Source organism: Phlebotomus argentipes, unplaced genomic scaffold, assembly GCF_947086385.1.
Source record: "Phlebotomus argentipes unplaced genomic scaffold, Phlebotomus argentipes genome assembly scaffold_18, whole genome shotgun sequence".
Lineage (NCBI taxonomy): Eukaryota > Metazoa > Arthropoda > Insecta > Diptera > Psychodidae > Phlebotomus > Phlebotomus argentipes.
Window position 1 is genome coordinate 1,860,686 of NW_026776177.1, and position 13,592 is coordinate 1,874,277.

The 13,592-nt window shown below is 45.2% G+C and overlaps 5 protein-coding genes across 5 annotated transcripts; 2 read left to right on the top strand and 3 right to left on the bottom strand.

The window, feature by feature from the left end:
- LOC132260625 (transmembrane protein 214-A) lies at positions 1-6,802 on the top strand. Its single transcript, XM_059758870.1, has 9 exons — positions 1-458; positions 528-763; positions 832-1,322; positions 1,391-1,505; positions 1,566-1,761; positions 1,824-1,963; positions 4,481-4,631; positions 5,688-6,084; positions 6,156-6,802. Exons 1-9 carry the CDS (start codon positions 335-337, stop codon positions 6,268-6,270), a joined length of 1,965 nt encoding a protein of 654 aa, XP_059614853.1. The 5' UTR covers positions 1-334; the 3' UTR covers positions 6,271-6,802.
- A 10-nt stretch (positions 6,803-6,812) lies between these two features.
- On the bottom strand, positions 6,813-7,934 carry LOC132260622 (tRNA selenocysteine 1-associated protein 1). Its single transcript, XM_059758867.1, has 2 exons — positions 7,825-7,934; positions 6,813-7,746 (listed from the first exon to the last, which is right to left on the bottom strand). Exons 1-2 carry the CDS (start codon positions 7,861-7,863, stop codon positions 6,835-6,837), a joined length of 951 nt encoding a protein of 316 aa, XP_059614850.1. The 5' UTR covers positions 7,864-7,934; the 3' UTR covers positions 6,813-6,834.
- Positions 7,935-8,158: 224 nt separating this feature from the next.
- Positions 8,159-10,066, bottom strand: LOC132260619 (COP9 signalosome complex subunit 3). The gene is made up of 7 exons (XM_059758861.1): positions 9,903-10,066; positions 9,683-9,837; positions 9,522-9,615; positions 9,236-9,459; positions 8,477-9,166; positions 8,344-8,411; positions 8,159-8,273 (listed from the first exon to the last, which is right to left on the bottom strand). The coding sequence occupies exons 1-7, from the start codon at positions 9,955-9,957 to the stop codon at positions 8,258-8,260; spliced, it is 1,302 nt and encodes a 433-aa protein (XP_059614844.1). The 5' UTR covers positions 9,958-10,066; the 3' UTR covers positions 8,159-8,257.
- Positions 10,067-10,216: 150 nt separating this feature from the next.
- LOC132259504 (CCR4-NOT transcription complex subunit 11) lies at positions 10,217-11,877 on the top strand. Its single transcript, XM_059757167.1, has 3 exons — positions 10,217-10,472; positions 10,530-10,621; positions 10,685-11,877. The coding sequence occupies exons 1-3, from the start codon at positions 10,429-10,431 to the stop codon at positions 11,866-11,868; spliced, it is 1,320 nt and encodes a 439-aa protein (XP_059613150.1). The 5' UTR covers positions 10,217-10,428; the 3' UTR covers positions 11,869-11,877.
- Positions 11,877-12,295, bottom strand: LOC132259505 (probable protein BRICK1-B). The gene is made up of 2 exons (XM_059757169.1): positions 12,135-12,295; positions 11,877-12,065 (listed from the first exon to the last, which is right to left on the bottom strand). Exons 1-2 carry the CDS (start codon positions 12,238-12,240, stop codon positions 11,956-11,958), a joined length of 216 nt encoding a protein of 71 aa, XP_059613152.1. The 5' UTR covers positions 12,241-12,295; the 3' UTR covers positions 11,877-11,955.
- Between the last annotated feature and the right edge of the window lie 1,297 nt (positions 12,296-13,592).

Here is a 13,592-nt window from a genome sequence, read left to right on the forward strand (position 1 = left end):
AATGCCCGAAATGCCCTTAAATCACTGCTCTAAAGAAACTAAACCACTTTTCTTCTCCACCTTATTTCCCGCGTGTTTTACGATCTTTTTTTTTAATTACACCTGAGAAATAATAGCGCTATAAATGTGCCAATGAAGAGAGTCTGAAAAGATTAGTGGATTTCACAAAGTGGTTTTGTAAAATCGCGCTCAGAAATTGCCCGAAAATATCCCGTGAAATTTCCCAAATAGATGACATGTCATCATCATCACCGGCTAGTGACTTTATCGGCCAACTTTCTACACCATTCTCTTTTTAGTTGCCTTTTAGTTTGTTCCGTGTGTGTTATCAAGGATGTCTCTGCAGTGGGAAGTTGTGGGCAAGTCGAAGAAGTCCCAGAGCAAGGGTAAGAGCGCCCAGGTGAAGGAAATCCTCGGGGAAACGGTGAAAACTCCGTCGATTCGCAAGGTTGAAGAGAGTGAGTATTGGGATTGTGCGCTGCTGTCCAAGATTCTCAGGGTTTGAGGGCTTTCTGTGTGCATTCCAGACAAGAAGGGGAATCGCAAGGACAACAAGGAGAATCGCAAAGTCACCCAGGAATCCGCCAAGAAGCCACAACAGGCAAAAATCACCGCCAATGCGGAGAAGGAGAAGAAGCCCGTGAAGAAGAAATTCAAGAATCTCGAGGCTGCGCTCCAGGAATTCTCCGTGGATGACCTGAAGTCTCATCTGGAGGTTCTGAAGCTGAACTTCAAAAACAGCAACATTGTGTGGCTGAAGGCAGTTGAGTGACAGAAAAAGGGTGAGTTTCCCAACACAATTGCTGACGTCGAAACTTTCTCTCCGTCCAGATACTTTCGTACCTCAATGAGTCCCTGAATGTCGACGTGGACGCTCTGTTTCTCTGCAAGCCAGTGCTCTATCCGGCCAATGTGCTGCCCGAGACACTCAAGAGACTCATCCATGCTGAGCTGGAGAGTGCTGGACCGTCCAATGTGCAGTACTTCTTCGATCAGTCGCTCACTGCCCTCGCGGTGGATCTCAACAAGAACCTTCCCGTGGTGGGAACGAAGATAATGCTGCAGCTGATCGCTCTGCGCTATCCTGTCGTGTGCCAGAGCAACTTCGCCAAGAACGCAGTCCTCCACAACTCGTACCTCAACCAGAGCCCCATCGGATTGAGTCTGCTGTGGGCGCTGGGCCAGGGCGGCTTCCAGGATGTCCAGGTGGGCATCAATGTGTGGCAAAATATGATGGTGCCTGTGATTGAGATGAAGCACTACTCCAAATACGTGGTGGACTACATCTTCCGGATCCTCCAGAAAGCTCCTGAGAACACCTCGTGAGTTCCCAGCGAGAATTCCCCCCTGGAAAATGCCTCTTAACAGTCAGATTTCCCTCTCTTTTCAGTCTGAAATTAACTCTGCAAGAGTATCTAAATCTCATGGAGACTCTCGTGAAGCCCCGCAATTCACTTCATCCCAACTATCGGAATCTTCTACCTGAAAGTGCCTTTATGATATCTGTACGAAATCACCCAAAACCTCTTTAATATCACATCTTGAGCTTCATTTCTCTCTTCCAGAAACTCTATATTGAGAGCACTAAGAACGTTTCGAATATTTTCCTGACGCTCTTCAAGAATCTGTCCAGTGATTCGCCCAGTGTCTACAGCTTTGCTCTCGTGCAGTGTCTCAAGACTGAGCCAAGTTGCGTGAAACTGTGGGAATTGAACCACAAGAAACTCCATCAGCAGCACGCAATCCTCCTGAACTACATTCGTAAGTCAATTCTATCACTTTCTATACTGCAATTCCTCTCAAACACTGTGATTCCCTTCCAGGAGAATCCAAACAAGGAAGCAGCTTGCGTGGAAACAAACCTCTGAACGACTTCCTGCGGACCATTGACACGAATCTGGTGAGAGAAGAGGAGAATCCAGTGAAGAATCGACACCAGGCAAATGCCAAGGGGAAACAACAAGTGAGTATAACGAATGAAATTGAAATTCAAACAAGCATTCCACAAATCGAGGGGTCAATCACTTATGAATTCATTTTATCCGCAAATGAAGCAATGCGGTCAATGATGATTTTCTTATTCATAATTTAGAGTTAGAGAAATCCGAGCTGAAATTAGCAATTCATTTTGAAAAGATTGAATTGCATATTTCAGAGCAAAATACAGTTTTTGTGATATATGACGTGTACAACTTAAATAAGAAGTGACATTCTATAAGCCACGCCCACTCAAATGCTCCGCCCAAGGGAATTTTCGCTGTATTTTTGAATGAAATTTGGAATGAATCGAAAGAAACAGTGACTATGCAACAAATAAGAGTTTTATAATCTTAAAAAGGATAACTTACTTACTTACTTAGAAGGGAATTAACGTCCCATTGGGGGACACAGCTTTTTCCATTAAAGAAGATATCAAGACAATTCTTTGTGTTACGGTAGCTGATTGTCAGTTTTCCGATCAACCATAAGTGATTCTAACGCCCACATTTATATATAAAGCAAGACAATTCCAGTGAAGCATATGTTTCAGCTGGAACATTCAACAGCAATCATAGCGCCTACTCTAATTTATCATTCAAAGGCTTAATCTTTGTACTCTTCTGTGTTCGAATATTTGCAAGAAGTGAAATTCTATAAGCCACGCCCACTCAAATGCTCCGCCCAAAGGGAAATTCAATGAATCTAAAAAATCAATCACTACGCAAAGGCAGCAAACAAGAGATTTACAATTGTTAAAAGTATAAATGATATACAAATTTACAGATACGATATTGAGTGATTCAACTGCCGCTCTCTCCTATTCGTTTCCCTTCCACTCTCTCTTCCAATTGCGCCTCTGTTGGCCTCAACGCCCAATTCGGTCCACATTCGCCTTCCCATTGCTGCCACACACGCACTGGAATCGCCGTGGAAGACTCCATGACAGCGTGGCTGTCATGAAATAGTGGGCATCAGAGATTCATTCGTGCTAGAGCGTGTGTGTAGTGAGAGAAATATTGATCGGTTTTTGCTTAAAACTTTTTTTTGTTATTGACTACACTTGTACTTCTAATTGAAGTTACTAATTATTTGCTAAGAATTTACATTAGTAAGTTACGTTTGTGGCTTTCCGGAGGATATTTTCTTTCTTGCATTGTTGAAAATTTCTCCAGACATTGTGTGTGTGGATTTGCAGTGATTTAAAACACCACCTCTTTTCGCTCACTCGCATATTTCAGCACTTTGCAGAGACTGCGGAAAAAAGTGCTTTGCATGGAGCATTTTCTAACAGATCAATTGAGAGTGATTTTTTCCAAGGAAAATCATTAGACGCAAAATGCGGTCTGAGATTTTTACACGACGCAAAAAAGCGTCACTCCAGTACGATGATTTTTTGTCTCTGTGTGTGCAATGGGGGCCCCTTTTCTTCTGTCAAACCGGACAATTTTTTTTCCCAGAGAGAGAGAGAGAGCGAGAGAGAGAGAAATGCGTGGCGATTGACACGTTTTATGGGAATCACACAATTACACAAAATTTTCCCCCCATCGAACGTCCCCCAAAAAATGCAATCGTGTGTGTAGAAAGTCGTATTATTGAGGAGTTGGGAAAAAACTTTCTACTTATACAATTATAAAGTGTAGAAAAAATACAGAAAAAATCACAATTTTAGCGTGAAAAGAAGGGTCAAAGCGAGAGTTTTTCGCCTGTCTCACTCTCACGGTCGAAAGAAATTCCAACAAATGTTGCACACCTTTCATTCCCAATGTCAAGGCTGTGGGCAATAAAACACAAGGAGATTAATTAGCCATTCGGCTTAAGTTGAGAAATCTTATCAGTTCAATAAACTGCGGCATTACTTAATAACTCGCCGAGCATCTTTGGCGTGGCGATCGAGCGCGGTCGCACTTTCATATGCGGGGAAAATCGTACCTCCGATGCTACTATCGGGAACGCTCTCACTCTCAATGCTCCTTGACCTTTGATGTTTCCCCCAAATGCGCTCCTTATCAGTGGCAGCGAGTGAGACAGACTGTGGCGAGCAGTGAAAATTAATCACTGCTAAATTGACGATTGTGCTCCCCTCGATCAACGTGGACACTTTTGATTTGTTGGCCCAGAAAAGTCGGCAGAAAGTGACGATTTCGTCCCGAAAACCAACTTGATTAATCACTTTGCACCCTGAAAATGCTTTATCTGCGAACAATTGAAACATTAACCCCTTGATTTTTGAACAAATCGTCCGCACATAGTCTGTGAATCATCGCACTTGAGTGACGACTCTCTCTCTAAGAGTGTTGCATATTTTTCCTCCAGTCCTTTTGTAAAAGATTCTAAAGAGCGCAAAGATTGTTAATAATGGCCGCTACTAAAACCAATAAGAAACAACAGAAAACACAGAAAAAGGTTTGTCTTTTCACCCAAAATCAATCCGTGAATTCACACTCTGAAGTCATTCATGTTAAATTATACTAAAAAACACTTTCTCTTCTTTTTTTTTTAGAATACTCAAGAGAAAACAACGAGCAAAAGGGCAGAAAAATCAAGCAAGTCTTCGTCTGTTTGCCCCTGGATTTTGGGCATTTTCCTACTCCTTGGCGCTGTCGGTGGCATCATTGGATATGATGTTCATGTTCATGGTGGTCAATTTGAAGGTGAGAGAGATTAGACTGGCAAATGCAATGCATTCACATTGATACATTGGCGCTGAGTGGACTAAATTCTCGATGACGTTACATTAAGAGCACAATAATAATTTCAAGTGCAAGTGCTAATTGTCCGTCCTAAATACTACTTCAGCGATACATTGTGATTATATTGTGTGTCTCTGATGCTCTTTGATTTAGCAAGCTAAGAATTTTAGGAGATTTTGTAGTCAGAAACACGTTTTGTGTGTGAAGAAAACTCTGTGTGATTTTACCTTGAAAAGCATCCAATCACAGCTTTTCAGTCTCATCCAAGTAAACACAGATTTCACACTAAGATAAAATGTGGGATTTCAGAATATAAAATAAACACAACTTCTAGACAGAGAAATTATGCGAGAATTACGGCTAAAGTGAAGCAAACGTATAGAAACTTTTAAGAGCTTTAAGAGATTACTTTGAAATTAAACACAAAGGGAAGTTTATATGCCTTAAATCAGTACACCACTTTCTGACACTTCCAAATATACTTAAAAACCTCTTTTTGGGTATCTTTTCCGATCATAACCTAAAAAAAACACTAAGAGATCTTTAAAAACCCCGTATTGAGCTTAGAATTGCTGATTCAGAGTGGAAATCGTACAGAAAGGCTTCTAAAAAACAATTATCCAAGTCTAAATCAATATTTTTGAGGTTATGTTCGATTTTAACACAATTTTTAGCGTTTCTTGTCGTCAAAGATTCAGAATAGTAATGTTTATTGCATGAAAATGCTGAATTCTGCCAATGATTAGCGATCTTTCATGCGAATCATTCGCTAAATCTGTCCTCGATTCGCTACATAACCTAGAAAAGGATTATTTATTATTATTTCTACGCTTTCTACGTGAAAAATCACAAGTAATCCAAAGAATCGGGATGATTTGTTAGTAAAAGAAGCACTCAGGAAGGGAATATTGTAGGCTTTTGAACACTTCCACTTCCTAATACTCCGGCTAAGTTGTACACCACTTCTGACTGTACTGTTTTCCCCTTGATAAAATGCTCTGTTCACTGGTTTTGCAGCTTCCTCGACGGGGCGATTCCTCAAAGACACAGGAGCGCTGCCGTACGTGGAAACCGTCTGGTTCACGAGCCTCTCCTACTCGGCACGTGGCTATCAGTGGGCCGAGGTGAACGTGCCCGTGTACTATGGCCAGGCGCGCACTGCCCTGACGCCCTACTACGAGTTCAGCGTGGACATTGCCAAAGTGGGATGGAGTTTGACGAAGAAGAGCGTGTGCGGAGCGTGCAACTACATTGCGGAGAAGTCGCCGGTGGTTGGGAATTTTGTCGATCAATACATTCCCGGACTGTCGCAGCGTGTTGTCGACACATCCCGCGCCACGTGGGACACAGTCTCTCGTCTGTCCGTCGAGACGTACCATGGCGGATGCGATTTCTTCAGGACAAAAGTCTTTGTGTAAGTTTCTCTGAAAGCGCATGCAAGGAGATTTTGTGAGTGGATTGTGATGGAAATGTGTTCCTTTTCAGGGGTTCCCTGTCGCCGGAAAACCTCAGCAAAGCCCTCAATGAGACCCAATTGGCTGTTGGCCGATACTACAGTTGGTTTCACGACAAAGTTGACGCCTATGCGAAGATCAAGTGAGGACATCCGAGCTGAATGTAATCGTGTTTGGGAAGCATTCTTAACGAGCAGGACAACAACAACAAAAAAACATCTATTGGAAATTTATATTAGGAGTGCGACACTGGAGAATCCTTTTTCGGCACTCTCCAGAAGCCCCCCCTGAGAATTTTTGACAATTTTTCTTCTTTTACCAACAAATTGATGCTCTAGAATGAATATTTAGGTATAATTATTTGTCCCTCCCCAAAAATTCTTATATTACCTTTAAACAAACAGAAAAAAACACTCCCGTGACTTTATCTTTTTGTACAATTTGTAGAGTTTTTTTCTTTTCTTCTTTCACCACGATTTGGGGTCCTTTCCGTGTTAGGGAAAGGATTCCCCACAGTCGTGTAGCATTTTGTGTGATTGATAGGGAGTGATTTCTTGATGATTGTGAGGAACAGATGATAGCCATAAAAACTTAGATGTATATTTCATTGGGGGAAAAATGTAGTTTTTTTTTCTTGCGTCGAAAGTGTCTAAAGAGAATAAAAGAGAGAAAAAATCACTTAATTCATTCCGAAATGCTCTGTGTGTATTTTAAAACACTTCCAGCTGCTCAATGGGCAGCCACTTGGAGCTCTCCACGGCGTCCCAGAGATTCCTGTCGCGATCCACGGTTTCGCGGTTGAGTTTGTCGGCGTCCAGGGTGAATTTGTGCTCCACCAGCGTCATGTCCTCGTCCTCGTGCGGCGCCTCGTACGCATGATGGTGCGTCCAGTCGCCCTGGGCGGCGACATGGCCGGAGCCGTGGTGCGTCATGGCCTGGTGATAGTACGCCGTGGCGTCGGCGCCCTGCTGCTGGTCGTAGTATCCCTGCCAGGCGTAGCCCTGCCAGTACGACGGATCGTAGTACTGCGAGTAGTCTGTGCTGCCGTACGCGCTCTGCAGGATGCTCGTGGCGGACGGCGTGGCGGGACTTGTGGCCGTCGTGGAGCCTTTAGGCTTAGGCACGGCATTGCAGATCTTCAGCGGACGACTGCCCAGCCCAATGTGGCCATTCATCTCGTACAGGGCGTTCTTCTGCTCGTCCTCCAGTCCGAAGCGCACGAAGCCGTAGCCCTTGGAGAAGCCCGAGCTGTCCAGGATCACTTTGGCCGTCTTGATGGAGGTGTACTTGCTGGAGAAGGCGCGATAGAGATTGTAGTCATCCACGTCGGAGCTCAAATCGCCCACCCACACGGAGAACTCCCTCTCCATCGCCCCCAGCGCCTTGCTCTGGTTGCTGGCGCTGTTCAGGCGGAAGCGCACGATGGGATTCGTGCCCGGAATCGGCTTGCCATTCAACTTGTGCATGGCATCCACGGCCTGCTCGTCATTCAGGAAGTTCACGAAGCAGTATCCCGCCGGCTCGCCTGTGTACTTGTTGCGCATCAGCTTGACCGTCTGGGGGTCCTCGCCCATCTTCTGGAAGGCTGCCATGATAAAGTTCTCCGTCATGTAGGGCTCAAGCTGTGCGGAAAGTGAGGTTAGACGCATCATTAGCTGGTTTTTCACCCTGAAAACGTCCAAGAAACGCTGAATACTCACGCTGCCCATCCAGAGCTGACAATGCACAACGCTGTTCATCCTTATTTGATGCTCTTCTCCGTGTAGAATTCCTTTTATTCACCCAAAACACGAAGAGCCCAGAATCAAAACAATCCGGCGTCAGTCCCCGGAATTCAGAAACCTCTCAACGTTGTTAATGTATCGAAAACGCATTTATTATTGAATCCAATTGAATCATTCATTTTTTTGTTGCTCCACAGAAACTCAAGCCATTCTTCGCTCGTGTGTTTTCCTGCATTAATTGAGACTTCTCAAGTGGAATATAAAGATTATAAGCTTTTCAAAGGGTTTGAAAATGAAATGCGAGAGAATAAATGAAACCATCTACAGTTAGAAAAATCTATCCTCGTGGGGAAAATTTTAGGATCTCGCGCAGCATTTTGCATAACAAATCTCATTTTCTGGTCCTCGCCTATTCACTCGGATCGCTGAAAAGGTAGAGAGAGTCATTAGCAAGGCATCCAGAGGGATAACGTGGATAAAATTGATAGGATTTACCCAACAAAGGACTTTGAATGACCACTAATCAAGTCTTCATCCTGATTCCCGATCGATTTCTTCACGTACTGCAAGAGGAAAAGGAAGAGAACTTGTTATTTGAGATAGAGAATATGATGGCGCAGAGACTTGCCATCAAATTCAGCATAATCTCCTCCTCCATCTTGATGATCTGCTTGTTGAGCTCCATCACGCACGCCATGTCGTCCTGCACTTTGAGAAACATGTCCGGAGAGTCGTACTTCTCCGGGTCGTCCTTGAACACCACCATGCCGTCCTTCTGGTTGATCGAAGCGAAGATCTCGCCTGATTTGATCATGTTGAGAATGTACTCCTCCGCCTCGCCGGGCCCCGACAGCTGCACGCGACTCGCCACGTCGGCCAGCGACAGCGTGAGGAAGGTCTTGGTGAGTCGCTGGATGTTCTTCTTGCACAGCGATCGCGCCACCTGCTGCACCAGTCCCGTGTTCGTGTCATTCCTGTACGTGTCACGATACTTGCTGATCACGTTGCGCATCTCCTCGCTGGAGGCCGTGGCGTAGGCGTTCGCCAGCTCGTGGTACGCATGGCTGAGTGGCTTCATGAAGCGCGCAATCACCTGAGACGAGTACTTTGGAATCGGCATGATCTTGCCGTGCAGAATCAGCGACACGAGCAGGAATTTCTTGTACGATTCCAGCATAATGTGCGACATGGCGAGCGCCGGCGTGGACACGGCCACCTCGAAGAAGTACAGGGCTCTGTCGTAGTTATGCACCGCCGTGTAGATCATCCCGCCGTAGTAGTAATACAGAAGGAAGTATTTGGCATCGTGATTGCTATCCTGCAACGCACAAACAACAACATTTCATCAATTCTGACCCATTTTCTCCCCCTGCAGAGCAATTCTCACGTCTGTCGAGGCAATCGCTGTGATGTCAGTGTCCAAGAATTTCAACACAGGACTGAAGACTTTGGCGCAAAAGCTGAGCTGACAGAGATCTGCATGAATGGCGGTCAATTGTGTCTCAAACAAGCGGATTTTATCGATGGCCTGCGCCAGAATGGGGATGCCCTGAATGCACGGAATTTGGTGTTTCACAAGATAGTCAGCGAAGAGGTGGCACAGCTCCACAACTGCAAAAGACAACAAACATCATTAAGAGCCCCACGAAACTCTTTCATCTGTGGAAACTCACATGTTTGTGGCGCAAAGCGGATCTGCTCTCCATTGCAGACCGAGATGAATTCCCTAACAAGGCTAATTATGCTGTCCGCCTCCTCTGGGGCTCCCTGAAACAGCCCAAAAAGACACAATCTCAGCACTTCCAGTCACTCCCAAAAATAACCACAAACTCACCGTCAAATTGCTGAACTTGGCCACCAGGACGTACAGGACGCCCAGAGAGTGCTGCTGAAAGTCCAGCGTCTCGAGGACATTATCGAGATAGTTGGTGTTTTTAGCTAGAACTACCGTTGTCTGGTTGCATGACTCCACCAACTCACGGAAGTTTCCTGCGATGGAGCAAACATCGGGGCTTTTGGAGGTTAGGAAATCTTCTGCACGCCACCAAACTCACCTGAAGCACTCTGTGTGCGTACATTATTGACAAAGTGCTCGAGTGCAGCAGACATTTTGCATTCACAAACTATTTTCAGCGATAGAGAGTCATTTACACATGTTTTTTCGCAATATTTACGGCGTTCACGACAAATTTTCCCAACTTCACGGATGTCAACTCCACGATATATCGTCGATTAATTCACCACTCGTGGAATGCCGAAGGTGGGGAGAATATGAAAAACACCGATAACGGCTGAATAAATACAATTATCGCAATTATCACAGCAAGATTTATCTTGTACCTTCTGCTCACTAATTTGCCATCAATCTCTATGTGTCTTCGAGTTGAAATAATCATTTATTGCTGTCCCGAAAGAATAAAAGAGAAAATCGAGAAACTGATTTGATAATGTCGATAATGCAGGAGAGGGGAAACTTCATCAGCTGGGAGCGAAATCTGATGGTATCTTACTTTGTTTACGTTTTTGATGGATTTTCCACCGTTTTAGCTGTGAAAATTGCCGAAAGGAAGGTGTCTGGAGATGGCACGTGCAGACCTGGACGTGGATTATCATGCACTCTACGAGTAAGTTCTTTCTTGCCACGGGAAATCATCATTCCTCAAGCATAACCACACTTTCAGGCTGTTGGTGGACAAGAACATTGAGCACCAGACTTTTGAGGTCATTTGCTCCACAATCCAGAAGAAATTCGCCAAGGCAGACTTCTTGAGGGGTAAACAAGTGACCAAGGATGAGGATGACTCGGTTTTCTAATGCATCTTCGGTGTCTTTGCAGTGGGAACTCTGCTGATGCTTCTTCTCCGACAGGGAGACTTTCCGGGCGTAGTTCAGCGCATCAGCACGTATTATCTGCTGCTGGAGTTGTTCAGGAGTGACGGACAGACTGAATCGCCCTTCCTGAGTTTCCTCGTGGCACAATTTGATGCCAAGGATGCGGCGACGGCGAAAGTGAATGTGATTGAGAGGAACTTCTTGGGACAATTGCTGTCCGCCGGCACGAAGGAGCTGAGCAAACAGACTCCGCAGCAAGTGATGCAAGCGGAGCACTTCCCTGGGTCGCAGGACATCTTCAATGCTCGCCAGCAGGCGCTGGAGAAGGAAAAGGAGCTGCCGGCGTCCGTGAGAGCGGGCGTGCCGAATATCATCGCGGCGCCCACGACGGAGGGCGAATCATCCATCCGGGAACTGCTTGAGCGACTGACAACGGCGGATTCGCCGCTCAAGAGTCGCCTGGCGCCGAAGTTCATGACACTGGCGCCGCCGCTTCTGCCCTGCGACGACGAGCTGGTGTGGTTCGACGCCACGAATCCCGCCTGGCACCGGCCGATCTACGACATCACGATGTGCTCGTCCACGAACCTGTGCTGGGAGGTGAAGAGGCTCCTGGCGCAGGCCTACAAGCAAGCGCTCACGATTCCGGACCAGCAGAGACTGAGCAGCGCCCTCGAGAGAGACCCCAACATTGTCTATCACATCGGCTTGACGCCCACGCAGCTGCCCAATCTCGTGGAATTCAACCCCATGGTGGCCATCGAGATCCTGCTGAAGCTGATGAACTCCACGCAGATCACCGAGTACTTCAGCGTGCTGGTGAACATGGAACTCTCCCTGCACTCGATGGAAGTCGTGAACAGACTGACCAATTCCGTGGATTTGCCGTCGGAGTTCGTCCATTTGTACATCAGCAACTGCATCTCCACGTGCGAGACCATCAAGGACAAGTACATGCAGAGCCGACTGGTGCGCCTGGTGTGTGTCTTCCTGCAGAGCCTCATCCGGAACAGGATAATCAATGTGAAGGAGCTTTCGCTGGAAGTGGAGGCGTTCTGTGTGGAGTTTGGGCGCATCCGCGAGGCCGCCGGCCTGTTCCGGCTCCTCAAGCAGATGGAGGTGTGCGACACGCAAGCGCCCCTCGGCGCCAGAGCCTCCCCGCCGCAACCGTCGTCGCCCAAAGAGTGACTCAAGACTGTGAGTTGAAAATCTCTCTTTCAAAATGGAATTATATACACACTCAAGCGTCCGCGATGTGGATTGAATGTCCGTGGATTACGTGAGGGTCTCCCCTTTTGTCACGCACGCTTCCAGATAGTCGATCCGGCGCTCCAGGATGGTCAGTTTCTCGTTGAGCACGGCAAGACGGGAGCGACAGGACATGTCTGAGAGGCACAAACACAACACAAGAGTGACGACGGGCCGGAAGTGGGCAAAATCAGGCGGAAACTCACCGAAAGAGTTGAGAAAGTCTGTGATTCTCTTGATGCTGGCCGTGATGACCTCGATGTACTCCCGATTGGCCCAATCCTGGTGAATTTGCCGCTGATTGTGAGACATTTTGCAACTCTCCTTCAGTCACAACAAGAGTTCGATGAATCGATTTACATCCGCGACACTGGCGCTTCGCATCGGAGAAACGCTGAAGTGTGCCGAGTGGTGAGTAGAATTCCTTCTGCTTTAGCTTGGACCACAACCACCTGAGAATCTCTCTACTTGAGAGCGAGAGAGAGCGAAAATCGATTTCTCAACGCGATTATGTAAACTTCTTTTCATGGTGAATTCAGTGCTTTTTCGGGAAAATGAAGATTTCTCCGGCCTTTATGGGAATTTTCTCAATATTTATGGTTAAAATATTGATGGACACTTTTGAAAATACATAAAATGCACTTTCTTTTCAGTTGAATTAATTATTCTTACATTTTCAACATAAAAGACGAGAAACCAAACTATTTTTGGAGTGTTACAATTGTAAAAAAAATTGTAATAAATTCTTTTCTACACTAAATATAAAGTAGGAATACAATTAACACGGTTGGAATTCTTTGTCGGCCAGCGTGACGAAAAAATCATCCTTCAAAATGATGAGAAGAAGTGTTTAATTATTTAGTAATTTCGGTATAATGAACGATCAGCTCGAAATTCTCCACAACGCGATAATACATAATGTTAATCATACGCCTAAGAGACAGGATAAAGATGATTTCATCATTTCATTCATTCTAGCAAAAAGTATTGCAAAGAGGAAGTCTAGAAGATATAATAAATTTTTAATTGGAAAACACTGCGGCTATAATTTTGCGCTAAAAATGCCTGAAGCAGTGCTGAGGCAAAAGCCTACGCGGAATCGTCGGACGCGCTCGAAAGCTGAGTGCAGAATCGGCACAGTTCGTTCCCCTCGCGAACGACGGAGAGCCGAAGATGCTTCGCTCCAGTCAGAGAAGTTTAGCCAAAGTGGCAGCCATTCAGCAACGTTCGTTTGATTGCGTTAAAAGTGGGAAAGTCGTCGCTATTGGTCGACTTCAGCCACTCATAAATCGCTATTTTTGGGACATTTTTGCAAAATGACCAGAAAAATATGTCAGACTTCCACAAAACTAAGTGTTTCTGAAGAAAGATTTTGAAAATATTTAGAATTACGGAAAAAATGAAAATTTGAGGCGTTCCAAAGTCCATTTAAATTCGACCTTCAGGGAAAACAAGTGAGAAATAATAAATCAAGGATTTTATGAGAAATTTCATGTCACAAGAAACTAAAATGTTTTGGTAATAAGATGTGATAAATTTATTTTCGAAATATTGCAAGATTTAAAGATTTTTATTAGAATGTGTCTGAAAGTCCATTTAAATTCGACCGATAGAAAATTGAGTGATCGAAAAAGTGTTCTTAATGCAAAAAAATTAAACTTTTT

What these genes read in the sequence shown, in the direction of transcription:
- LOC132260625 (XM_059758870.1), top strand. Translation starts at nt 335, where the DNA reads ATGTCTCTGCAGTGGGAAGTTGTGGGCAAGTCGAAGAAGTCCCAGAGC. An exon ending in AATCCTCCTGAACTACATTC is followed by an intron (nt 1,762 to 1,823) that starts GTAAGTCAATTC and finishes ATTCCCTTCCAG; the next exon opens with GAGAATCCAAACAAGGAAGC. An exon ending in ATGCCAAGGGGAAACAACAA is followed by an intron (nt 1,964 to 4,480) that starts GTGAGTATAACG and finishes TTTTTTTTTTAG; the next exon opens with AATACTCAAGAGAAAACAAC.
- LOC132260622 (XM_059758867.1), bottom strand. Translation starts at nt 7,863, where the DNA reads ATGAACAGCGTTGTGCATTGTCAGCTCTGGATGGGCAGC. An exon ending in GTCAGCTCTGGATGGGCAGC is followed by an intron (nt 7,747 to 7,824) that starts GTGAGTATTCAG and finishes CTTTCCGCACAG; the next exon opens with CTTGAGCCCTACATGACGGA.
- LOC132260619 (XM_059758861.1), bottom strand. Translation starts at nt 9,957, where the DNA reads ATGTCTGCTGCACTCGAGCACTTTGTCAATAATGTACGCACACAGAGT. An exon ending in CCAAGTTCAGCAATTTGACG is followed by an intron (nt 9,616 to 9,682) that starts GTGAGTTTGTGG and finishes GGGCTGTTTCAG; the next exon opens with GGAGCCCCAGAGGAGGCGGA. An exon ending in CCGCTTTGCGCCACAAACAT is followed by an intron (nt 9,460 to 9,521) that starts GTGAGTTTCCAC and finishes TGTCTTTTGCAG; the next exon opens with TTGTGGAGCTGTGCCACCTC.
- LOC132259504 (XM_059757167.1), top strand. Translation starts at nt 10,429, where the DNA reads ATGGCACGTGCAGACCTGGACGTGGATTATCATGCACTCTACGA. An exon ending in GATTATCATGCACTCTACGA is followed by an intron (nt 10,473 to 10,529) that starts GTAAGTTCTTTC and finishes CCACACTTTCAG; the next exon opens with GCTGTTGGTGGACAAGAACA. An exon ending in CAAGGCAGACTTCTTGAGGG is followed by an intron (nt 10,622 to 10,684) that starts GTAAACAAGTGA and finishes GTGTCTTTGCAG; the next exon opens with TGGGAACTCTGCTGATGCTT.
- LOC132259505 (XM_059757169.1), bottom strand. Translation starts at nt 12,240, where the DNA reads ATGTCTCACAATCAGCGGCAAATTCACCAGGATTGGGCCAATCGGGAG. An exon ending in AGACTTTCTCAACTCTTTCG is followed by an intron (nt 12,066 to 12,134) that starts GTGAGTTTCCGC and finishes TGTGCCTCTCAG; the next exon opens with ACATGTCCTGTCGCTCCCGT.